Source organism: Schistocerca americana, chromosome X, assembly GCF_021461395.2.
Source record: "Schistocerca americana isolate TAMUIC-IGC-003095 chromosome X, iqSchAmer2.1, whole genome shotgun sequence".
Classification (NCBI taxonomy): domain Eukaryota; kingdom Metazoa; phylum Arthropoda; class Insecta; order Orthoptera; family Acrididae; genus Schistocerca; species Schistocerca americana.
In genome coordinates, this window is record NC_060130.1 from 652,105,443 (window position 1) to 652,131,832 (window position 26,390).

Here is a 26,390-nt window from a genome sequence, read left to right on the forward strand (position 1 = left end):
AATTAGTCCGATGAAACGATGCTATGGTATTGCACAGATCACATCAATCTTTTGTGAGTGCAGGAGTCGCTCAACCAGTGCATGTTAATTTGCATTACACAACAAACATGTATTCTGAGAGTTTACGCAGCCAGAAAGATGGAACTATGCCTCATCACTGAACCATGTGTAGTGCAATAATCCTGGCCTCTGAGCAATAAATTGCTGAAACCAACTGTAGAATGTAACACATTTGTTTTTGTCATTGACATTCAGCTCCTAAACAACAGTAAACCTGTATGGACATATACTGGCTTTCTTCATAGCTCTTTGATGTGCTCCATGACAATCCACATTCCTGAGGTAAACGTCAAATAGACTTTGCAGGAGAGACCAACAATGGTTGTTTCATGTTACTCACTTATTCTTCCGCTAATGGAGTCCATCCCCAGCCATGAAGATCCAACACCATTCCTCTGCTCTCCATCTTATTCACTAACTTTTGTATGCAGCATTTAGACAGCATACGCTGGTTACCAAACTGTTCAAGAAACGTTCGCTGACATGTCTTAATGGAACCAGTAATCCAATAGTGTTCCACAAGAAACACACACTCTTTGACATAATAGTGATACATTGTCACTAAACACTGAACTTATGCTCCAGTCACAGTGACACACAGAAACACATTGTTGTGACAAACAATGTTGCAGAGTATGGTGTTGCCACGTCAAACATCACAAATTACACAGTGCAATTTCAGCGACATTGCTACACGTGTTTGTGAAGTCTCTTTTGAGTGGGACACCCTTTAGAATTTAGTTACACCTTCTCGTTATATGTAACAACTGCAATTAATTCTATATTTACACAACACGTTCATGTAGACATATAGTGCAAAATAAACACACGCTGTATTCGCTTAAACTACTAACATCTACAGAGATTGTATGGGTGTTTGTGGCTGGTTCGTTCGGTGTGTCGTGACGTGTTGGCCTCAGAAGTTTGGACCGTGGCCTCACAATGCCTACAATGTCGTCTTGTGGTGCTACAGAAAGTCTATCCAAAAATTAATTTACATGCTTAACACGAACTCTAGTTAAATGAAAAGATGAAAAGGTAGTTTTAGCTTAAGAACGACTGGCGACAATGCCTCCGAGGGTACGGTCCTTTCCAAAACTTCTTAAACTTTTTGACCTGACTCTTCTTTAACACTATTGCTCAGGTAGATGAGATCTCCAACCCAATGATGTGGCGTAACTGCTCAGTGATTGTATGGTTTTGCTTGATGAAGAAAGGATTGATGATTTCAGGGTTTCATGCCTCCTTTGTTTACGCACTTAGTTCTTTGCGTGTTCATTGCTGATTCCAGCTGTTTATTGGGCAAAGCCCAAAGGTAAATACAGCTTCCCTCCGTACACGATTTTGCATGGACTTTGACCAGTGCACACGTGCATTTTTGTGTTGTAGCTACTTACAGACCAATGTCTCAGTTATCAAGCTTGCTTCTCATGTAGTGACTAACTGTCTTAATGGTCGTTCTGTGGACTTGCGCAGAGCATCCATTGCCTTCAGGGTGTGCTAGCATAGGTCTTTGTTGAATTATATTCATCAGCTTACAAGTGTGTTTAAGCAGTTCATTCACACAGTTTGTTCCTTCACCACTGATTATGCTTAATAGTGACCCAAATACCAGAATCCACTCTTTTACAAAAAAAAATTAGCCACTGTCTCATTGCTCTCATCAGGTATTGCTATTGTGAGAAGATACATGGAAAAATGATGTAATATGGTCAATATGTATGTATTCCCATTTTTAATCATATAGGAAATGATCCAACAATATCTAATCCTACTTTGTCAAATGGTTTGTTAGTATCTGTCAATTCTTGGCGTGGTGCCTTTGTTTTCCCAGAATATGCCATCTGTTACAGGAATACATTGTGAGACATACTCAAAAACATCAGCTTTATGACTTGGACATCTGGACGTCTCACCTATTTTAGTGTTTGTTGTTTTTATTCCCACAGTACCCATATAATAGAGACTCACATTGTTCTCTCATGATTAGCCCTTTCGTGCATTCTGGAATAATGACACAGTTGCTCTGCCTAGTGATTTTGTGCAGTTAGCCATCTCTTTCAATCAAACGTGGATCACTTTTCCTTATTTTGCATTGTGGATCATCCCTGTGTGCTGCTTTTAACTCCTCCTCATGACTTATTGTAATGCAGACACAAACTTACCTACTCATCCATCAGTATTCACTTGTTGTTTACCAGGTCAACGAATAAACTTGAACTTTCACAGCTACATCTATATCACTGCTATGCAATTCATACTGAAGTTCTTGGCAGAGGGCAACTTACATATTTTATCTATGACATTCTCCCCCCTTTTTCATGATAGTACAAAATGAACTGCCCTTTGAACTTTTTCAATGCCCTCCACCAATCCTATCTGGGAAGAATCCCATACTGTGCAAAAAGCTCCAGAAGATTATGGATAAGTGCAGTGTAGGCAGTCTCTGTAGTAGATATGTTGTATCTTCTAAGTGTTCTACCAATAAAATGCAGTCTTCAGTTCACCTTCCTATAAACATTTTTTGTGTGATGGTTCCGATATAAGTTGTTCATAATTGTAATCCCTAGGCATTTAGTTGAGTCAACAGTCTTTAAACTTGTTGGATGTATCAAGTAACTGAAATTTAACAGATTCCTTTTAGTACTCAAGTGGATAATTTCAGACTATTGTTTAGAGTTAATTGCCACTTTTCACACCATACAGGATATCTTGTTAAAATATTTTGTAGTTGCTTTTAATCTTCTGATGACTTTGCTAGACGGTAAATGACAGTATCATCTGCAAACAACCCAAGAGGGCTCTTCATATTGTCTACTAAATCATTTATATAGATTAGGAACAGTGGGGGGCCTGTAACACTTCCCTGGGGAATGCCAGATACCACTTGTGTTTTACTCGATGGCTTTCCATCAGTTACTACACACTGTGACACCCTTCTGAGAGGAAATAATAAATTTAGTCACACAACTGTAACAGTAGTCCATAGGCATGGTCTTAATGCCCACCTTGTTAACTGGAACTTGGGTCTTTTAATAATAATGACCATTTCAATGCTGCATATTCTCTCCTGCTCTGCGTAGGAAGAAGACAATTTATGATCACTCACACTGATGATAACACGGAGAGAGGTGGAACAAACTGGTGGTTCCTGAGGTCAATGATGGCCAAATTCACAAAGTGAATGGCTAGCCAAAAACAAAGTACAGAGTATAGCAATGTCGTCGTAAGTGTACACGAACAGACCAGGAAGCAATCTGAATCAAAAACACAATAAAGGCAGGGTCAAACACTCCACTAATAAATGGTGCATATCTAAGGCTTCAATGAACTAGACTGACTGGCAAGTGTGTCTCCACAATATTGGCAGGCACCCTCACATCAGTGGATGCCACCACATGATATGCTTGCAGCTGCAGCAGTGTCTCAGTATGAGCAAGCTGAGGCCAGAGTATGCAGCCTGACTAACTCTGATCAATATTCCATATTGATACTTGGCTGGGTTTGCAATCCGTACCACTGTCGGGTACTAAACCTCTCCCTCCTTTAATTGGTATGTAGAACCAGAAATGTCCCAATCTTTGCTGATTTGAGGAGAGGAAGGACACAGATTTTCATTTCATTTATTGCATTTTTCAAAGTGTGCTGCCTGTTAAAAACAGGTCATACAGTTTACAGTTTTACATGTTACAGTACATTGTTCCACATTTCTAAATAATTTGCTTTTAGCATAAAACAAGAGTAACAATATACTGGTATCAAATGATCATAATTTGAGGAAAAGAAAACAGAAACAATTTATTTATTTAAGAAGAAGCTAATAGATAATAGGAGAGGTTTTTAATAGAAGGTGGTGTCTCACTACCAGGCACTGAGCAAGATGGCACAGTGGTTAGCACACTGGAGTCGTATTTGGAAGGACGACAGTTCAAACCCACATCCAACCATCCTGATTTAGATTTTCCATGATTTCCCTAAATTGCTTCAGGTGAATGCTGTAATGGTTCCTTTGGAAGGGCACGGCCGACTTCCTTCCCTAATCTGCTGACCTCATAATAAATTAACATACATTTCTTATATTAGTTTTACTTCTATTGTGTAATTTCAAGTACTACGTCATGGAACATGCTCTATTATGGGAAATTTACAGCTTAGATGGCATTTGACAGTAGTGTGACATTATTGAATAATTACTGGTAATGACATGCCTTTTTCTGAGGGAGCTACAAATTCATCAAGCCTCGCCTCCCCAAAAAGTTTTAGCTGTGTATTTCAGTAATGTAAGCTGTTATGAGATTAAACATAGCAATTATTTGTGTGTTACTTATCTAGAGTTTTACAATCGTCATACATTTTCTATTGTTAGTTAATGTTCTATATATACTGAAGGTTCAAGCAATAGTACATTAACATGATTGGTCAGGTCAGATGCCAGTGTAGTCAATGGGATTTCTGGCTGATCAGTTAATTCTGGGGCACAGCTTAGTCTTGCCCACAGGGGAGTGGGTTCCTGCCGTGTTGGAGGTGGAGGTAACAGTTCAGCCTTGACGGGCACACTGGTTGAGAAACACTTCAATTCCGCCAGTTGGGTGATGAGTGGGGTTGCTCACCAGGTAGCTTTGGAAGTTGGAAATGGCTTACGGGTTAGAAGTGGTTCCATCTCCCATAACTGGTCATTGTTGACTCCCTGTTGACAGGCAGACTGGCAGCCTTGTTCTGGATGTGGTTGTGTGGATCTTGTCTAGTCAATAGCTGAGAGGGAGAGAGGTCAGTACGTATAGATGCTCCTGGTCATCCGCAACCTCAAACATTTGCGTCCCCTTATAGCCAGTGATAATGCCATGGATCCACCCCGGGTCCTGCCTGAAATTTCATATCACCACCAATCTCCGTACCTCAGCTAACGAATCAGGCAATTCTTGTACACTTCCTCCTAAATGTGTAAGCGCTCAGGGGATCACCCTGGGTGGAGCAGAAATTGTAAGGTTTACATTGAGGAAAGGAAAATTCAGGAGTTAAAAGTCAAGAGATGTATACCCTACAGTGAAGCTATAAAAGCTTTCAAAGCTATGTGGCCTCCAGTTTTTGCTGCTTCTTTTATGTCAGCCCTTAAGATGCCAGTCACCAAGGGTGATGCCTCCACACAAACTCAGACCACAGATTCAAGTATGAGCACATGCACTTGTTGGTGTACCTGTGGGGGAAGTGCTACACTTGAAACAGGAGTCATTCAGAAGCCATCAGCAGTGGGCTTACCACCTAAGCCACATACCACTGCCCACCATCAGAAGTCTATTAAGCCGTCACCTCAACCCAAGCAACCACCTCTTCCCATAAGTAAAGAAAAACGTCCTTCAAAAAATAGTCCTAAATCAAAGAAAGTGGTGGTTAAACCTTCGGATCAATGAGCGCTCTCCCTCTCTGATGGGGATTATGCTCTTGAGAATATGGAATTCCAATCAGAGGAACTGAAGAGTCGGGAACTGGCTAACATTCCCCCTGACTTCCCCAGTAAATCACCATCTCCAAGGGAGGAAGAAAAGAACAACCTTCGCTAAACAATGGCTTCCACAGGATTTTCTGTGTTGCAATGGAATTTAAATGGATACCACCCACATTTGTAAGAATTACAGCTCCTGGTCCAATAGAAACTGTTCTACATCTGCTTGCAAGAAACACATCTTAGTCAACAACATGCCTACATTTCAGGGTTATCCCCCCTCCCCCTACAGGAAGGACGATATTACTGAAGACAGGGCTAAAGTTGGAGTGGCAGTTTTCATTGATGACAGATGCCACTCCTCTCCTGTCCCTCTTACCACAACCATACAAGCAACTGCCATGCGAGTTCTGGCACCCTTTAATATCACAGCGTCTTCTTTGTATGTTCCACTTAATGATGTTTTGGATGCAGACGCACTGACAGAACTACTCTTGGCACTCCCACACCCATTCCTCCCTGTAGGGGACTTCAGTGCATACAATGTGCTGTCAGGCTCAGCTAACACTTGCTCCAGGGGTCAGAGGATTGAATGACTCATCCATTGTGAGAATATCTGCCTTCTGAACACAGGTCAAATGACACACTTTCCCACAGCTACAGGGTCTTTTTCAGCCATTGTATTTTTTGTTTTCCAGCTATTGTAGACTCAGTTCAATGGGAAGTGGTCGCAGATTTACATTCTAGTGACCACTTCCCAGTGTGGATCCATCTGCCGACTAGTTCGGTGGCTGTTAGGAGACCACAAAGATGGATGATTCAAAGGGCAAATTGGTTGCAGTATAGTTGACAGGCTATTTTTGTACAAAAGGATTGTGCCTAGGAGACAGTGGTCCGTATCACTTGTGAGATCTAATGGGCTGCCACAGAGCCCATCCCTCAGTCTAGTAACCACCTCAGATGACACCTGTACCTTGGTGGAATGATGACTGTGGATTGGCAATCAGGGTGGGACAAACAACTCTGCGGCACTTCAGACACCATACAACTACAGAAAACCTTCATGTCTTCAGATCTGTGAGAGCACATGTGAGGCAAGTGATAAAAGAATGGAAGAGGGCTTCCTGGAAGGTATTCATGACTTCCATTAATCGGTCCACTTACACTGCACAAATTTGGGACTCAGAAAGGTGTATATCAGGCAAAGGCAGTACATGTCCCCTTATGGTCTTGTCAAGTAATGGGGTCTTAATGGACACATCAGAAGACATGGTTAAGGTTTTAGCTAAACACATTTTTACTGTCATTAAGTCATCCAGATTAGCTCCTGCTTTTCAGTGTTCGATAGGACTGTGGAGATGAGACAGCTCAATTTCTTATTCCATAATGATGAAGTCTACAGCCCTCTGTTCTCCATGTGGGAGCTGGAATCAGCTTTGTCTGCAGCCAGAGACACTGCTCCAGGACCTGATGAGATCCATTATGTCATGCTTCGTCATCTGTGCCCTGGAGCGAAAGGACAGCTTTCTTGTTTCAATCAGATCTAGTTTGATGGACGACTTAGAAGGGGGCAATATTAACTCCATTCTGGAAACCACGCAAGTATCGTAGTGCCCCTAACAGTTACCGGAGTGTAGCCCTTACCAGTTGTATGGGTAAGACTCTTGAACGCATGGTTAACTGCTGTCTCATCTGGCATCTTAAATCGTGAGGTCACCTGAGTCGCTCCCATTGCAGTTTCAGGCACTACCGTTCCACCCTTGACAACTCAATTCTACTGGAGACAGCTATACAGGGGTCCTTCTTTGGCTGAAACCATTTGGTTTATTTTTTTATTTTATTTTTTTACCTCGAAAAAGCATATGACACTACTTTGAGGTACAACATCCTTCGCCAACTTCATGAATGGGAACTACATGGACACCTGCCATTTCTTATCCAATCCTTTCTTGAGGACCAGCATTTCCAACATCGCGTTGACGATGCCTTGTCTGACTGCTTTGTTCAAGAGAATGGGGTCCCCCCAGGCAGTGTCCTCATTGTTTGCTATCGCTATCAGTGGCATTTCCTCCACAGGCAGGAGCCCTGTCAAATGCTCTGTTTGTGGATGACTTTGCAATCTTCTACTCTTATTCTGATCTTAAGACGACAAAGAGACAGCTGCAGCTGACCATTAGGAGGCTGGAAACCTTGGCCAGGACAACTGGTTTTCAATTCTCACCAGAGAAGACTACATGTGCCAATTTTAACCATGCTTATCAAAGTTTTAACCAGCCAGTGCTCGCAATGGGGGACAATATTTTATGTTTTCAAGAAACTGTGAACTTTTTGGGTTTATTATTTGACTCAAAATTAACTTGGCTCCCACACCTGAAAGACCTACGAACAAAGGACTTCCAGTCATTGAATATTTTGAAATGCCTTAGCAGAAAACGTGGGGAGATGACAGGCCCCGCCTCCTGCAGTTTTATAGGGCGTTTGTTAGATCACATTTAGCAGCATGGTCTGTGGATCACCCCGTGCTTCCTGCCTCAATATGTTAGACGCTGTCCACCATATGAGCATTCGGATATTGACTTGAGTCTTTCAGACCAGCCCAGTTCCGAGTCTGTGTGCAGATGCTGGTGAACCACCACTCTGGATTTGGTGATGTATCCTTTTGGCTAGACAGGCACTGAAAATCTCAATGTCACGACAGTCATTGGCATATAGTGCAGTCGTCCAACCCACCTTTAAATGGCTGCTCAGGAATTGGCCTCATACAACTAAGCCATTTGGGATACATGCTATAGATTGTCTCAAGGATCAGGATCTATCAGACATCAAAATACACTGCCGGGTATGGAACACATTGCCACTTTGGTGTCTTCAGAGGCCCAGAGTGATTTTAAGCTTGACACAGTACAAGAAAACTTGTACTCCAGATTATGTTTTTACAACTCTGTTTTTGTCCATTTCAAGTACGTACCACAGTTTTATTGTCGTTTATACAGATGAATACCAGCAAGAGACTGTCCTCGGTTGTTTTGCTGTTTTCCCTGATAGGGTTTTTAAAGTGCGTCTTTCGGAACAATTTACAAATTATGATGCGGAATTATATGGCATTCTGATTCCACTGGAGAGGATTCACAGACATCAGCATAAAAGGTTTCTTGTCTGTTCCGACTTGCTTAGTGCACTACAAGCACTTCACTAAATGTATCCAGTAGACCAGCTGATTCATCTCATCCATGACTCCTTACAGCAGCTCCAACACTGTGACAAGGTGGTGATCTTTTGCTGGGTGCCTGGCCACACTGGGATACAGGGAAGTGACATGACCAACAAACCTGCCAAGAAAGCATGTTAGGATGGTGCTGTCCATGAATGTCCCATCTCGTTGCACGCCATCATCTCATTTTCTGACAGATGCAGCGTGTATCAGTGGGAGACTGAATGGTTGCAGGTGACAGACCTGGCCACACTGGGATCAGGGAAATGACATGGCCAACAAACCTGCCAAGAAAGCATTTTAGGATGGTGCTGTCCATGAATGTCCCATCTCGTTGCACGCCATCATCTCATTTTCTGACAGATGCATCATGCATCAGTGGGAGACTGAATGGTTGCAGGTGACAGAAAACAAACTGTAGTCACTCAAATTGACCACACAGGTATGGTGGACTTCATGTCAGCCTCACCGCTGAAAGTAGGTTCTGGTTACCAGACTGCGCATTGGACATAGCCCTTTAACACATGACTTCCTCCTCTGGCAGGAGGATTCACCACTCTGTGAAGTTCATGGTGTGCCACTTTCAGTTCAGCATATTTTGGCAACGTGTGTCCTATATACTAATATAGTCTTGATGGCGATCTGCCCACCATCATTGCAGATACTGATTCCAGTGTTGCAAGAGTGGTGAAATTTTGTGAACTGTCAGGTCTCATCCCTAAATTGGTGAAGAAGGGAAGCAGACTGTAATACATTATAAACTGTTCTGCATGTGGGGACAGCCTTTATCTCCACCCTTGAGATTGGCATGCTGACTTTTCATCAGGGCTCTGATGACCATGATGTTGAGCACCCCTCACCTCAAATCATCATCATCACCACCACCACCACCAACACCACCACCACCACCACCACCACCACCACCATCATCACCGGCCGAGATTTCAGCCAGCATATGCCCATTTATGGGTGTTGACTGGTACATAGCGAGGAAGCTGGTGAGTGTTTCCCAATGGTCAGCTGTCATCATTATCTTGGTCATCTGCTTTTTGCAGGTATTGACCATCCGCTCAGCTTCCAAATTGGATGTGAGATGGAAAGGGGCGGTGCTCAAGTGCTCATTTTCATTGCATTTACAGGGTGTATACAACCCGGGACAACCGGGAGATCTGGGAAAAACCCGGGAATGTTTTTATCCGGGAGAGAACTGGGAAAAACCCGGGAATTTTTTAGAACTCCAGGAATTTTTCATTGTTTTAGTTTTCAGTTAAATTTTTGTAATTTTGACTGGTAAGGACCGGTATTCTAACAAAGAATATTACTGTATCCTGCTGCAATAATACATGAATGAGAGACAAAAATAAAAATAAAACTTAAGTTGCAAAGGAAATGTCCCATATACAACAACAAAACACAGTGCTCATATAAGCATCCGCCAACAGCAAAATGTGTCAAAGGCTTTAGGAAGACTATACAGTGCTTCATAACAACAAATTCCCTCTGATGAGCATTATATCACAACTGTTTACATTAGATTTGTTGTAGCAGTTACGAGTGGGCTCATGTGCAGTTGAGTCACGCATGATTAGTATCTTCTCTCACTTCTGGCTACAGAAATGTGGCTGTTGGTTGTGTAAGCAGTCGCAGCAAGCAGCTAGATGCTACTGGGAAAAATTTTATTGGTGCCCCCAAGCTGCCAGATTCACCCATGCACAACAAGCCCAGATGGAGGAGTAGGAGGGAGGGGAGGGCAACCGAGGTATCTGTCCCAGATGGCAATTTCGGGGGTGGGGGAATTCATATTCTTGAGGAAAAAACCTTGTTTCACAAAGCACCTGGCATCCAGTGCATGTTGGTCTATTGATTATTCATGTGATTTTTAAATGCATCCGTGTTGCTTTTTGAACACATTCTGAGTTGATTTCTGAATGAATCATAAGTTGATTTTTAAATGCGTGCATAGTGTACATGATGTCTCTGTCAGGGGAATCCTCGTCACATCTACAAATAAACTTTCCTGCAGACAAAAGGGGATGGGGCTGTACAAGCTGAGCGGAACAAAGCCGAACGGATGAATACCAATTGCTATCTGATTATGGTGTTGACTGGGTTTGCGAATGATCAGCATTGTCATGATTACTAGTGAAACCCATAGATTCAGATTACCAAAGTGGAAATAAATGACTAACAGGAATAATAGCTAAGAAAGATTGCGTATTATGTTGTCAGTGTATCCAAGAAAATGAAATTTTGACAGAAAATTTTTGTCCAGATCACTACACAAGTAAGGGCCAGTTGTACAGTCACTGGTTAGCAGCTGCGTAGTTCTATTGTGGAAGTAGTGCAGAAAACGCGTTGTACAAGCATGTAATAATGCCTAACTGGAGAATAATCGCAGGATAACTAAACCGGTGATTCTGGTAGGCTTAGCGAAGTTAACCGCTTGATCATCTGAATGAACTGTCAGTTGATGGTACCCACTTGTTAGAACACAAACTGAAAAAATTTGACATTTGCACAGGTAATCTAGGGTCTCCACTATGTTCGGTATGGGCTAAATGTCCAGTCTAGTGACTATATTCAGAGGTCAGTAATCGATGATTAAGTTGACAGGATGAAGTGTTACGTGGTAGTGTGTAATATCTTTGTCATAATTAAAATGGAAAACAGGAGAGATGTATGTAGGCACACATTCACTCATTACACAGGGCAGTACATAAATAAATTAGTGTATCATATAGCAGAGATGCTGAGTCATGATAGGCACAACAAAAAGATTCACACAATTATAGCTTTCTGCCATTAAGGCCTTTGTCAACAATACACACACACACACACACACACACACACACACACACACACAACTTGCACACACGTCTACAGTCTCAGGCAACTGAAACCACCCTGCAAGCAGCAGCACCAGTGCATGATGGGAGTGCCAACTGGGTGGGGGTAAGGAGGAGGTGGGGGTAGTATGGTGGGGGTTTTAGACAGTGAAGTGCTGCAATTTAGATGAAGTACAGGAGAGAAGGTGGAGAGGAGAGAATTAGTGGCAAGGAGAGAAATAAAAAGAAATTAAAAGACTGGATGTGGTGGTGAAATGACGGCTGTGTAGTGCTGGAATGGAAACAGGGAGGTGTTGGATGGGCGAGGACAGTGACTAACGAAGGTTGAGGCCAGGAGGGTTATGTGAACGTAGGATGTATTGCAGGAAAAGTTCCCACCTGCACAATTCAGAAAAGCTGGTGTTGGTGAGAAGGATCCATAAGGCACAGGCTGTGAAGCAGCCATTGAAATGAAGGATATCATGTTTGGCAGTGTGTTCAGGAATAGGGTGGTCCACTTGTTTCTTGGCCACAGTTTGTCGGTGGCCATTCATGCAGACAGCCAGCTTGTTGGTTGTCACGCCTACATAGAATGCAGCACAGTGGTTGCAGCTTAGCTTGTAAATCACATGACTGGTTTCACCAGTAGCCATGCCTTTGATGAGATAGGTGGTATTAGTGACTGGACTGGAGTAGGTGGTGACAGGAGGATGTATGGGACAGGTCTTGCATCTAGGTGTATGAGCCATGATGTAAGGGATTGGGAGCAGGGGTTGTGTAAGGATGAACGAGTATATTGTGTAGGTTTGGTGGAGGGCGGAAAAGCACTGTAGAAGGGGTGGGAAGGATAGTGGGCAGGACATTTCTCATTTCAGTTGCTCCAGCCCTGGATGGTACTGAGCTGCAAGGGAACTGCTCCTCTGTGGCCCTGACTGTGGGACTTTGGGAGGTGGTGGGAGACCGGAAAGATAAGGCACGGCAGATTTGTTTTTGTACAAGGTTGGGAGGGTAATTACGGTCAGTGAAGGCTTCAGTGAGATGCTTGGTATATTCTGAGAGGGGCTGTTCATCACTGTGGATGCGACGGCCACGGGTGGCTAGGCTGTATGGAAGTGACTTCTTGGTATGGAATGGGTGGCAGCTGTCGGAAGTGGAGGTATTGCTGGTAGTTAGTAGGTTTGATATGCATGTAGGTACTGATGTAGTAATCTCTGAGGTGAGGTCAGCATCTAGGAAGGTGGCTTGTTGGGTTGAGTAGGACCAGGTGAAGCAAATGGGGGAGAAGTTGTTGAGGTTCTGGAGGAATGTGGATAGGGTGTCCTCACCTTCGATTCAGATATCAAAGATGTTTTCAATGAATCTGAACCAGGTGAGGGTTTAGGGTTCTGAGTTTTTAGGAAGGATTCCTCTAGATGGCCCATGAATAGGCTGGCATAGGATGGTGCCATGCGGGTGCCCATTGCCGTACCTCAGATTTGTTTGTAGGTAATGCTTTCAAAGGAGAATTAATTTTGGGTGAGGCTATAGTTGGTCATGGCGACTAGGAAGGAGGTTGTTGCTTTGGAATCCATAGGGTGTTTGGAAAGGTAGTGTTCAATAGCAGTAAGGCCATGGGCATTAGGAATGTTAGTGTACAGGGAGGTGGCATCAATAGTGATGAGCAGGGCACAGTGTGGTAAAGGGACAGGAACTGTGGAGAGTTGGTGGAGGAAGTGTTTGGCCTTTAACATAGTGCAGCGTTTCAGCAACTGTGAATTGTTCAGAAATTAAGAAATTCAGCCTTCAGTTGCAAGGTAAAGTTTTATTAGTTTACCTAGGTTTCGATGCCAATAATGGTATCTTCTTCAGAACCTATAAATTAACCCATACGGACATATGTTACACGTCAAAATACATCATCAATCTAATGATTTCATAATAAAGAAAATTGTGGTACTTACAAAAATTAAATTATTTTGAGGGCAAAAGGTTGGCCATGTCATAGAATAAAATTAAAACAGAATAAAGACGCATAGTCATAAGATTATGTCTGTCAAAACTAAAAACGTTAAGACAAAGATAATGGGAGCTCGCAGGCCAGGTATAAGAGTCGCATGCGAGCCACAAGGAAACTAGGCGTCGCGAGCAGTTCCGCAGCAAGGCTCGGCCAGCGGCCAAGCACATGTGTGAGCGGGAGCGCTAGAGACAAGCTGTCCCAAAATTACTTACAGCAAATGTAAATTGTAAACAAATTGTGATTGGAAGCAGTCCTACAAATGGACAAACCTACTGGTACAGTACATTATACAATTAACCTGAGAACTAGCTACAAACTCAGGGCATGAAAATTTACATTCAAATATTATAATAAGAGGGCGAAGCCCCTCTACAGTAACTAATAAATTAGTATGAGAAACACAAGCATGCAAAGCATAAAATATCTTGAACATAAAACAGTCAAATTAAGAAACACCTTAGCAACTAGGTATCATTATCAGTATAATACAAAATACATAGACACACAATGTACAATCGCACAGTATGTTTGTATAGGTTAATTTATAGGTTCTGAAGAAGATTCCATTATTGGCATCGAAAGCTAGGTAAACTAATAAAATTTTACCTTGCAACTGAAGGCTGAATTTCTTAATTTCTGAAATGGTTGGTATCTTTTGTAGAGGAGGGTGATTCCAGGTAATAGGTTGGTGGTGTTGGTCTACGAGAGCAGAGATTCTCTCAGTGGGGGCACAGTAACCGGCCACAGTGGGGTGTCCTGGGTGGTTGGGTGCATGTAGAAGTTAGGGGTGAGGGGAATCGTAGGAGTAAGTAGAGAGATGGACTCTGAGGAGAGGTTCTGGGATGGATCTAAGGATTTGAGTAGTGACTGGAGATCCTGCTGGGTTACTGGAGTGGTGCCACTGTGGCAGGGTTTGTAGGTGGAAATATCTGACAGCTGATGGGGTCCTTCTGCCAGGTAATCCTTGTGGTTCAAAACAATGGTGGTGGAGCCTTTGTCCGCAGGTATGGCCTCAGCCTTCGTTAGTCACTGTCCTCACCCATCCAACCCCCTCCCTGTTCCCATTCCAGCACTACACAGCCGTCATTTCACCGCCACACCTAGTCTTTTAATTTCTTTTTATTTCTCTCCTTTCTGCTACTCCCCCCCCCCCCCCCCCCCACCCCTTCTCTCCTGCCCTCCTCCTAAACTGCAGCACTTCACTGTCTGCCACCCCCACCATACTATCCCTCCCCCTCCCCGCCCCAGCTTCGTCCTTACCCTCACCTAGTTGGCACTACCATCATGCACTGGTGCTGCTGCTCACAGTGTGGTTTCAGTTGCCTGAGACTGCAGACATGTGTGCCAGTTTTGTGTGTGTGTGTGTGTGTGTGTGTGTGTGTGTGTGTGTGTGTGTGTTGAGTAGCAACTTTCCTTCTCTAATATTGTTACATTCCATCCTGGATTTTCCATCATTTGATTTAATTTAGTAATCAGTTACAGCGAAGAAGATTAAAAAATTAGGCACAGTAAATAAAGAGAAAAATTGACACTAAGAACTAGATATGTCCTTCATATTAAGTAAAATGTCTCTCTCTAATTGATTTTACTGTACTAAATATTCTAATGCTTCCTCGACATCATCTGCGCAGTTCATAGTCACAGACATTACGCAGAGGTTTTAAAATCGGTCTAACAACTGAAAGTTGTAATGTGAATGTGTAGCTATCACTAATGTGTATCTTAAGCAACATGATGCAGGTACTAATACATTCAACAGGATTATTCACAAAAATCTGATGATAGTCTTCATAATAGAAGGGAAGGATCAAAAGAGATAGGATTATAAGAAAGAAGGAAAATAATTCTGACATTTCATTACGTTATTCTTGTGTATTAATAGCCCTAAGTGATATACTTTGGATTCATGCAGCTGGCAGGGTGGACAGATTAAGTAATTTTTTATTGCCTATGGCTCCATTACACTCAGGCTTTATCATCATAAGATGCTTGCAGAACACGACTGAAAAATGTGTGACGACGGTGGCTTTGCCTCGGTTGTACCTTCAGTTGTCTTCCATTAAATCTTGTGTTAACCATTAATTGATTTGCATGAAATTTTGTGTAATTCAGTTTGTTTATAGATATTAAACTGTTAATGAGCTTCGATGTGTGAAACACAGATTTTACACAGTAGTCTACATGTTACTTAGCCATTACACTAGTTAACAAATTTAAACTTTTTTCGTGCGTCTGGTTTGTAAATGGGTGGATTTACCTAATTTTGGGGTGCTGAATACACTGGTAAAATCAGTTTTTCTCTGTGATGTCATATTTCCTAGATACACAGCAGAATAAAAAATGGTAATAGCAAAAATTGACACAATTAAGTCAAACAAAAATATACATTCGGAACATTTGAAATCAATACTGTTTTGTATGTATATATGGGCATGATGCTAATAAAATGTTCAAATTAGTTCAGAAGATATTTTCACCTTTAATTGTCTTTGGGTTATGAAAAATGCGACGACGGAGCTCTTCTTTTGTTTGCCGTTTCATCACTCTCCCTAACTAGACCCAAGCAGTAGTCACCCATCATCGAAGGGTTCCAATGGTCTTGGTAACAGTGTTCCATGGTAAGAACGTCTTGGCGAAAGCATTCACCATGCTCATCACTTACGGCTCCCAAATTTTCCGGGAAGAAATTAAGGTGATACTGTAGAAAGTGAATTTTAAGCGACATTCTACCCTCTATGTTCTTATAGTTGTCCAACAGATCATTCACAATGGTAACGTAGTTTTTGTCTTTTCTGTGACCCAAGAAGTCCTTCACAATTGCTTTAAAAGATGGCCAAGCAGCTAATTGGATATCTGGGAATTTGGTATCAAAGGTTGGTTCAGTCAGCAGTTTTCTTGTTTGTGGTCCAACAAATATGCCCTCTTTCAGATTTGCCTCACTTAATTTGGGAAACTTTGCTTTTAAGTGATTGAAGGCCTCACCTTCTTTATCCAGAGCTTTTACAGAGTTGTTGACAAAGCCCAACTTGATATGAAGGGGAGGCAAAATGATTTTTTTGGTCTCAACCAATGAGGTATTGTTCACATGTACGTTTCCAGGGACATATGACTTCCTTGTTGGCCATTCCTTGACTTTATAGTGGTTCTTGGTGTCACGGGTGTCGCAGAGGCACAAAAAGCAGCAGCATTTCATGAATCCAGCTGGTAAAGCTGTAAGGAGTGCAACAACTTTTAAATTACAGCAAAGCTGCCATTCATGATCCTTATATTTGATTGCCTCTAGCAGTAAAGCCATGGTTTCACAAGTTCCTTTCATGTCTACTGCGTAAACCAAAGGTACCAATGGAAATGCATTGCCATTAAGCAGTAGTACTGCTTTCAAGCTGGTTTTACTGGAGTCAATAAAGAGTCGCCACTCCTGCGGATTATGTTGTACACATAGCTGCATCATCAGACCATTGACATTTCTACATACACACATTGAATTCTGCATATCAAAATAGTGAGCAAAGGAAGCACCTCTTGATCTGAAACAGGAAATATTTGTCCCTGGAGCTAGAAGGTTCCATTGTTGCAGTTTCGGCCCCAAGAGTTCAGCATACTGTTTCAGAAGTTTTAGATCATGAACCAAATCATTGAATTCCTTTTGACTGAAGAGCTGAGGCGAAGTATCATGATATTGAGAGCAGTACTCTTCTATATGTTCAATACTTTCTGATTCACTTGACATGGTGCCTGGTTCCGTGGCTTTCAAGTTACAGACAGGAGCAGGCAACCCCTCATCATGGGGCACAGGCAAATGCACTGAAGATGCATTTGGGCACATGTCTAGTTTTGCTTGAATGTCCCAAAATATTTGTAAGACAGAAGTAACAGTGTGAATAATGGTCATTAGGGTCACACCACACTATCGGAACAGCGAATGGCATGGCTTGGCGTTTTCCTTTCAACGACTTGGTTAAGGTTATAGTGCAAGCAATGCAGGCAATATGAGGTGCAAAGCTTTTATCTTGATCACCAACAGGACAATCAAAATACAATTTATATGTCTTCTTAACCAAATCAGTGATTGATGTTCTTTGGGCTTTTGGAGTGAATTTCCCACACACATAACAAAAGTTGTCGGGGTGGTTTAGACAGCAACGAGATTTACTAGTTGCCATTTTTCTTAGTGCAAACTATTTGTGTTTAAAACGTACACTATCTTTCACAAGAAACACTCACTAAGTATCTCTTTCTCACCACTGGATTGCCACATCAACCATTTACTGACAATTTGTAGATCTTCTAGCTCTCCTCTGCAAAACAAAAACAAACAATTAAACATCAAAACAGAAGAACAGCACAAAGCAAAATACTGAACACAAAAGAACCTTTAAAACCTCAAAAATTGTATGTGCCAGAACAGTTTGAAAGGTATATTCGGATTCTACACACCAAAATACATACTAGTTGATGTATCACATCCCAGATGCAAAGTGGCTGTCACCTATTGTTATTTTACACACATTGTAAGCAGTTTTTATATTATGCTCAATGTTAATTTATTGTGAAGCTAATACATCTTCAGGCAACATGCAGCTTTTCATAGCTTCTAAATCAAAATCTGTAATTATTATAGCATGGTTAGTTGGATGGTTTCGATCATTATGCTTCATATTGCTCATAAAAAGGGACTACTTTTACACTATAAACCAGTACTGTAGTTCTAGAGCGTTGTTTCTCTTAACTGTAGTGCGTAAATGAGTAAGCTCAGTTCCTGAAAGTGAGGTTGTAAACATGCATGAAAAGAATTTATTTTCAACGTAGGGAGAACTGTGCTGCATCGCTAATATATCCTTTCTTTTGGTCTGTTTCAGCAAGCTTGTGGTTATGAATTCACAAACAAACTTCATCGCATGTTTACAGATATATCAGTTTCATCTGATTTCACTAACAAATTCAATGACTTTCTGAAAAGTACATATGGATGTGACTTGGGATTCAATTTTTCCATGTATGTCCTGCAGGTAAGGATGACAGTTATCTATGACGATATAGATCTCAACGTAGTATCAGTAAAACATAAGTGTTCCTATTTTAGTGGCTAGTGTTTTACAGAAGTTATACTTTTTCTATACAAAAGGGGTAACTGATTATTTGAAAGTGTATACTATAGTCATAACTTTCACATTGCACAAATAAAAGTTTGTAATAAAAATAGGTTTGTTGTTAATCTTAAGATGTGTATGTATGCTCTATTTGTGGGTTATGTTGTACCATGATAGTTAATGAATTTGCCATCATTTTAATGTACGTGTGTGTTTCATTTGCAAATCCATTAGTATGTACACTTGACAGCACAAAAAGTTGCAGTGTCTCAAATAAATTTGAATTTCTACCATATTACACAGGAGTGAGTCATATCACGGAGTGTACAGTACTGCTTATAAAAATAAAAAATATTTGTAATTTTGAGTATAATTGAGGAGTTTTTCCCTCAGCACAAACCATACATCCTCAAATGAGCAAAGTGGCTGGATTCAAAGTGAGGTGATTTGGGTGTCTGACTTTGTATTGTGTATTGTCAGTGGCTATTATAGTATGAATGGTGCAATGGCAGACATAACTCGCCAGTGAAAGTACGAATTAAAAAATGCCTTCAGTCACAAGTTTTTGTGTTTTATTAAATACACGATGCATTTTGGATCCTGTGGGTCCATCATCAAGTGTAACTTGCCTTAATACGAGGGCTATCCACAAAGTACATTACGTTTTGGAATTAAAAATAAATAAAGTATTGGAAATTTTTTTATTATATACAGATGAAAGCCACACTTAAATACTACTTTTCTACATAGTTGCCATTTAAATTAAGGCACTTATCGTAGCGATGGACGAGCTTGGAAATTCCTTCGTCGTAAAATTCGGTCGCCTGCGCCTTCAACCACGTGGTTACCTCTTCTTGAAGCTGTGCGTCGTCATCAAAACGCTGCGTAGCCAACCACTTCTTCATTGCTGGGAATAAGTGGAAGTCGCTCGGTGCCAGGTCGGGACTGTACGGCGGATGAGGAAACAACTCCCACTTAAAAGATTCGAGAACTTCACGAGTGGCATTTGCCGTGTGTGCCCGGGCGTTGTCGTGAATCAGCAAGATCATTGAGCCCAACTTTCCCCTCCGCTTGTTTTGTATTGCTCTTCTGAGGTTGTGCAGAGTTTGGCAATACCTTTGAGAGTTTATTGTAGTGCCTCTTTCCAGGAAATCCACAAAAATCACACCTTTTCTGTCTCAAAAGAGGTAACCACGTGGTTGAAGGCGCAGGTGGCTGAATTTTACGACGAAGGAATTTCCAAGCTCGTCCATTGCTACGATAAGTGCCTTAATTTAAATGGCAACTACGTAGAAAAGTAGTATTTAAGTGTGGCTTTCATCTGTATACAATAAAAAAAAATTCCAATACTTTATTTATTTTTAATTCCAAAACATAATGTACTTTGTGGATAGCCCTCGTACATGATTTATTTTTTTCTCTTGAATGAGGTGAAATGCATATTTCAGTCGGGAAAAGGTTTGATGTTAGCTTATGAATTTCATAAGTCAAATGTGGAAAATATGTGCAAAATATTGGAAAAAATGAACAGTGTAAACTTGCCACATAATCCAGGAAAAGTGTTTTTAACATTTTAGCAGCATCATACATTCTTTCCCCCAATCCTTTTCATACATATAACTGCACTCAAGAGGCACATTTGCATACACGTGTGTAATTACTTCACAGATGTTGTTGTAGATGATGTGATCAAAGATGAATTTATTCATAGTGCCAGATATCTAATTATTAAACAATTGACAAATGCAAAAAAAGCTCACCATATTAGGCTGCTCATGAGTGCAACAGAAAACTGCCATGATGTGCAGAGATAATGTTTGATGTGATAAATTACTCCAGAATGGTATTCCAGTTTGGTAATGTGATCATACTTGGATCCTCTAAATGTGTGCATACATGGTTTAGGTCACAAGGCCTTAGTTTTTGAAAAAATCACAGTCAACAGTTATCACCTTCGAGCACTTTACTACTTTGAGCTGGAGAGTTGGAGCACTGATTAGAGATTTACTTACAGACAAGGATGTCGTGGGTTCAAAATTCTGTGCTTTAAGTCATCTTTCATTTTTTGTACTGTAACTTAAAGGATAATTTAAAAATGTAAGTAAGTAATACACTATCTGGTCAGAAGTACCTAGACACCCCTAGTCAGAAGTACTTAGATACCCCTATGTAATCTAGAATTGACCACAAGATGTCACAAGAGGCCGACCCACCAGTGTAAAAGGAGGAGGGGAGTATTGTATTATCAATAGAGAATCAGTAATGGCAGAATGGGTTGGTTGGAAGTTGAACGTGGATTAGTCATTTGATGTCACCTGATTAACAGATCCATTAGGGACATTTCAGCCCGTGTTAATCTGCCCAAATTGACTGTTGGTGATGTGATAGTGAAACTGATACAAAAAGAAGTGACCACATCGAAACCAAGACCAGATACCTCGTGTACTGACAGACAGGGACCATTGAGCATTGCGGAGGATGGTTGTAAAAAATAGCATAAAATCAGCAGAAGGAATCACCTGTGACTTCCAGTGTGCTACCTGCAGTCCATCTAACACAGATACTATGTATAAGGAGTTAAAAAGAAATAGGATACAATGGTCGAGCAGCTCCTCATAAGCCACTCATTTCTGTAGTCGTGGTAAGCGATGGTTGAGGTGGTGTAAAGAGTGATGCCATGGGACAGTGGATGACTGGAAACAAGTGATTTGTAGTGATGAGTTATGCTATACCATCTGGCAATCTGTTGGAAGCGTTAAAGTTTGGCGAACGCCTTTAGAACATTACCTGCAATCATGCGTAGTGCCAGCAATGTGGTATGCGAAGGTCATGTTACAGTATGAGGGCACTCAACACTAAATATGGATGGATAAGAGCATATGTTACAGCAGTGTGCACTGCATATAGTGAAGCAACAGTTTGAGATGATGATTGATTGTATCAGCATGACAGTGCTCCCTGTCATAAAGCAGCATCTTTGAGGCAATTGTTTATGGACAATAACATTCCTGAAATGGACTGGCTTGCCCTTAGTCTCAACCTGAACCCAATGGAACACCGTTGGCAAGAGTTACAATGTCGACTTCGCTCCAGACCCCAGCGTCCAATGTCATTACCTTCTCTGGTTTTTGTTCTTAAGGAAGAATGGGCTGCTTTTCCTCAAGAAACATTCAGAAACCTAATAGAAAACATCCCCAGCAGAGTCCAAGCCATCATAAAGTCGAAGGATGGGCAGTCCCTATATTCGTGTCCCCAGACACTTTTGATGAGATAGTGTACTTGACCTGTAATGTCACTTGTAATTCATCACCACCTCAGTGGTGACGAATGAGCACTACCACCATTACTACCCTCTTTGATGATGATGATGATGATGATGATGATATCATCCTCTGTAGATTGACTGAGTTTAAAGAGGGACTAACTAATATGCAGATTCTGCTACGGTAGTTGTTGAAGGGCTTGCGTACTACCATTTTGATAGTGAAACTGTTTTCCTGTAGCTTTTCTCATTAATAGCTCTATACTTTGTTTTACCCTTGTTGTAATGTATCAAGAACAAATTTCAACCTTTCAGCAGAGTGTGTGGTGATTTGAAACTTACAATTGGGGTGTAAGTTGTACTTAACAGCATAGTTCACTCAACAGAGCACTCGCACATGAAAGGAAAGGGAGCCAGGTTGAGTCCTGGTCCAGTACACAGTTTTAATCTGCCAGGAAATACCAAACAGATATACAATTCACTGTAGAATGGAAATTCATTCTAGGTACAATCCCCAAGCCTTTGTCTAAGCCATTTCTCCATTATATCCTTTCTTCCAGAAGTTCCAGTCCTTCAAAGTAGGCTGGAGAATTTCTGTGAAGTTTGGAAGATGGGGGGGGGGGGGGGGGGGGGGAGGTACAGGCAGAAGTGAAGCTATGAGGGTGGGTCATGAGCCATGCTTGTTTGAAGTCTTGGTCTGACACACACATTTAATCGACCAGGAAGTTGTGAAGTAGCTGCGGTTCCTGTAGCAGTTTCTTTACACCGACTGTATACCATGGAGGTCCGCTCCCATCAAAAACTGTTCTGCTGAGTACCTATCTATCCAGTGCTTGGTCAGTTATCTTTCTAAACTTGGTGTAGTTTCCTTTGTACTTTGGTAATCATTCTTGCTACAGTTGCCTCATGGTCAATGATACTAGTTTCAACCTGAAAATCCTAAAATAAAGACAGATCTATTTGTTGCCATCAGAACTGATATACATTGAGGTGATATAAGTCACGGAATACCTCCTAATATTGTGTGGGACCTCCTTTTGCCTGGTATAGCATAGCAACTCAATGTGGCATGGACTAAACAAGTTGTTGGAAGTCCCCTGCAGAAATATTGAACAATGCTACCTCTATAGCTGTCCACAATTGCAGAAGTGTTGCCAGTTCAGGATTTTGTGCGTGAACTGACCTCTCAGTTATGTCCCATAAATGTTCAATGGAATTCATGTAGGGTGATCTGGGTAGCTAAATTATTCACTCAAACTTTCCAGAATGTTCTTCAAACCAATCGCGAACACTTGTGGACTGGTAACATGGCACATTATCGTCCCTAAAAATTCCATTGCTGTTTGGGAACAGGAAGTCCATGAAGAGCTGCAAATGGTCTCTAAATAGCCAAAATAAGCATTTCCAATTAATACTTGGTTCCATGTAATGTAAACACAGCCTGCACCTTTATGGAGCCACCACCAGCTTACACAGTACTTTGTTTACAACTTGGGTCCATGGCTTTTTAAGGTCTGCACCATACTCAAACCCTACCATCAGCTCTTACCAGCTGAAATTGGGACTCATCTGACAAGGCCATGGCTTTCCAGTTGCCTAGCATCCAACTGATATGGTTACAAACCCAGGAGAGACACTGCAGGTGATGTCATTAACGAAGGCACTGTGTCAGTTATCTGCTGTTGTAGTCCGTTAACACCACATTTCACCCCACTATCCTAACAGTTTCATCATCTCAATATTTCTGTTGTGAGTGAACTAGTGTTATTTTGCAAGATGTCTTGTCACACACACTGTCTGCAAAATTGTAATTGCAGCAACTGATAGCTGGACAATTAAAGTTTCCCCCAGTGACAACAGTATTGTTGGAGACCACATGTACTAGCAAGCTGGGATTTTATAAGTAGCTTTCATTTACGTCTGGGAGTGAGTCTGGGGATCAATAGAGGGATCCAACCTTAAATTATCATCATTTTATCTGTTTTTTATGCTTGCTCTTGATACTGAGTCTTGCCCAAATCTCACTTGCAGCTTCAGTTTCTATCTTGGTGGATTTGTTTGTTGTCTACTGTGACAAATATACCACCTCCATTTCGGATTAGCCTATCCTTCTTATGCAGATTCAGATTTCAGCTGTGCGTCAGTAGGATTTTCATAGTCTCGTTGGAGGGTGGGGGAGGTGCAGCTTTTTTTTTTTTTTTTTTTTTTTTTTTTTTTTTAGCTTATACTGATGCTTCTATGCCTCGTACAGCTATCGTTACATGGGCTGGATGAAGTCTTGCCAAATTTAAAATAAATCAATAAAAATGTATACTCACACAGTCAGCTACGTGGGTATTGGCCTCTGCTGTGTAGTGCACACCTAGTCCATGTAGGAGGACTCTACAGTTCTTTGTCCTATTGCACAAGTTCAGTAAGTTACAGTCTAGCTTGTCGCAGAATCTTCAGCGTCTCTTGTTCAAGCCTTCTGCATGAGGACCACTATCAGTTCAGGCTTCATATCTGCTAAACACCATTATATGGCAACATTGATGGTTTTCATATGAAATAACATAAAAAATAGAAAGATGTGATTCATTTGTCATTAATTCTCTCTCTCTCTCTCTCTCTCTCTCTCTCTCTCTCTCTCTCTCTCTCTCTCTCACGCCGCCGCCGCCCCCCCCCCCCCCCCCCCCCCCACACACACACACACACACACACACACACACACACACACACACACACACACACAGAGAGAGAGAGAGAGAGAGAGAGAGAGAGAGAGAGAGAGAGAGAGAGAATCTTGCTGTAAAACATTCTTAGTAATTAAGTACTGGATGTTCTTCTGTGTCCATTCATGAACTTTGGTTTGTAGCCGAAGGAGTCTCTCGAACTATGGCTTTGTCAGTTCTGTGATGGTCTTGGCTGCAGATTTGTAAGCTTGCGTTGTCAGGTGGGAAGTTGTAGGAAGCTGCTACTCAGGTAAGAGACTACTTGTGGAGTGCATATGGGTTTTTTTAAGGCTAGGTGGTAGTTTGAAACTCGCAGCTAAACACTCGCCTGTCAGTATGCAGATGGGGGCATCGGACCACATTCCGGGTAAATACACTTAGACTGTCAGAATTTTGTCAATAAATTATTCAAGTATTTGTGACAGAGTTCCTGAGTTAGTAAACTCAGTGTAAATTATTCTTGGGACTGAGAGCTGGTTGAAACTCGAAGTCTAAAGCTCTGGGATATTTAGCCAGTCACAGAACATAAGTCAGAAAGACAGATTATATGCCATAGGATGGGGAGTGTTCATTGCAGTTGATGAAAATATTCTCTCTATTAAGGTCAAAATTAAGTGTGACAATGAAGTTATCTGGTCTCATAAAACAGGTATAGGTGAAACCAAGTTAATTGTTGGATGTTTTTACTGGCCACTCGTTTCTGCTAAGGCAGTTCTTGAGTGTCTCAAAGAAAGTCTATGGTCAGTAGCTTGTAAATACCCATGTCATTCGATACTGGTTGGAAGCAACTTCAACCTACCCAGTGTAGACTGGGACGTCTATGGATTCATAGCTGGGGATACAGACAGACAGTCTTGCGAAGTACTTTTGAACACATTTTCTGAAAACACTCTTGAGAAGCTAGTTGGACAGCCCGCATGCATTGGAAACATCTTTGACCTTGTAGCTACATACATTATAGATGGCATCAGTGTGGAGACAAGGATTAGTGATCATGATGTCATCACAGCGACCGGGATTATGAAAGCTAATATATCGATCAAAAAGGTTAGGTGAGTGTTTTTGCTAGAAAGAGGAGAAGCAGTTGTTAGCATCTCACTTAGTTCCAGTAAGATGGACGTAGAGGAATTATGGGCAAAATTTAAACAGATTGTAAATCATGCTCTAAACAAGTATGTGTCTAGTAAGTGGTTTTTTCTTTTCTTTTTTTTTCTCTCTTTAAAGCATACAACTACTGTGCACAAAGCATACAACAACTACCACCATTGTACTTTAGCAAAAGATCTGACTGAGAACCGGAGAAAATTGTGCTCCTACATAAAATTGCTAAGCGAGTCAATGCTTCCATCCAGTCATTGGTTCACCGGTTTGGTGTGACAATTGAAGATTACAAAACAAAAGCCAGATTTTTAAATTCCACATTTAAGAAGTTATTCATGTAGGCCTTTGCCTACTGAAACTACCCTCCCAATCTTGTCCGGAAACAGATCTCCCATGCCTTATCTTCACATGCAAATGGTAATCCTCACACACCTGACGAACCACCATGAAGAGGAACCATCCTTAAACTCTCTGGTCCAGGACTAGAATAACTGAACTACCTTTTCTCCAGAGCTTCCACTAAACATTCAAATGTGGATTATTCTTCCAATAAGCCTCCCCTCCGCTGTTCCTAGAGTGGTATTTTGCCACCCATGCATCTGACACAGCATCCTTGTTTCTCTTGTTCAAGTTTGTGTTCTTTCTCTACTGAACTTTGATGGCACACTAAACATAATTGTGAAGTGGAAACATG

General features: G+C 41.5%; 1 protein-coding gene across 2 annotated transcripts in view; it reads left to right on the plus strand.

Moving 5' to 3' along the window:
- LOC124554917 (cullin-2) overlaps nucleotides 1-26,390 on the plus strand; it is a 188,252-nt gene that overhangs the window by 86,334 nt on the left and 75,528 nt on the right. For both annotated transcript variants that reach the window (XM_047128607.1, XM_047128606.1), the window contains exon 10: nucleotides 18,392-18,541. In XM_047128607.1, coding sequence (XP_046984563.1) covers nucleotides 18,392-18,541 — 150 coding nt within the window. The remainder of the gene's footprint in view (nucleotides 1-18,391; nucleotides 18,542-26,390) is intronic.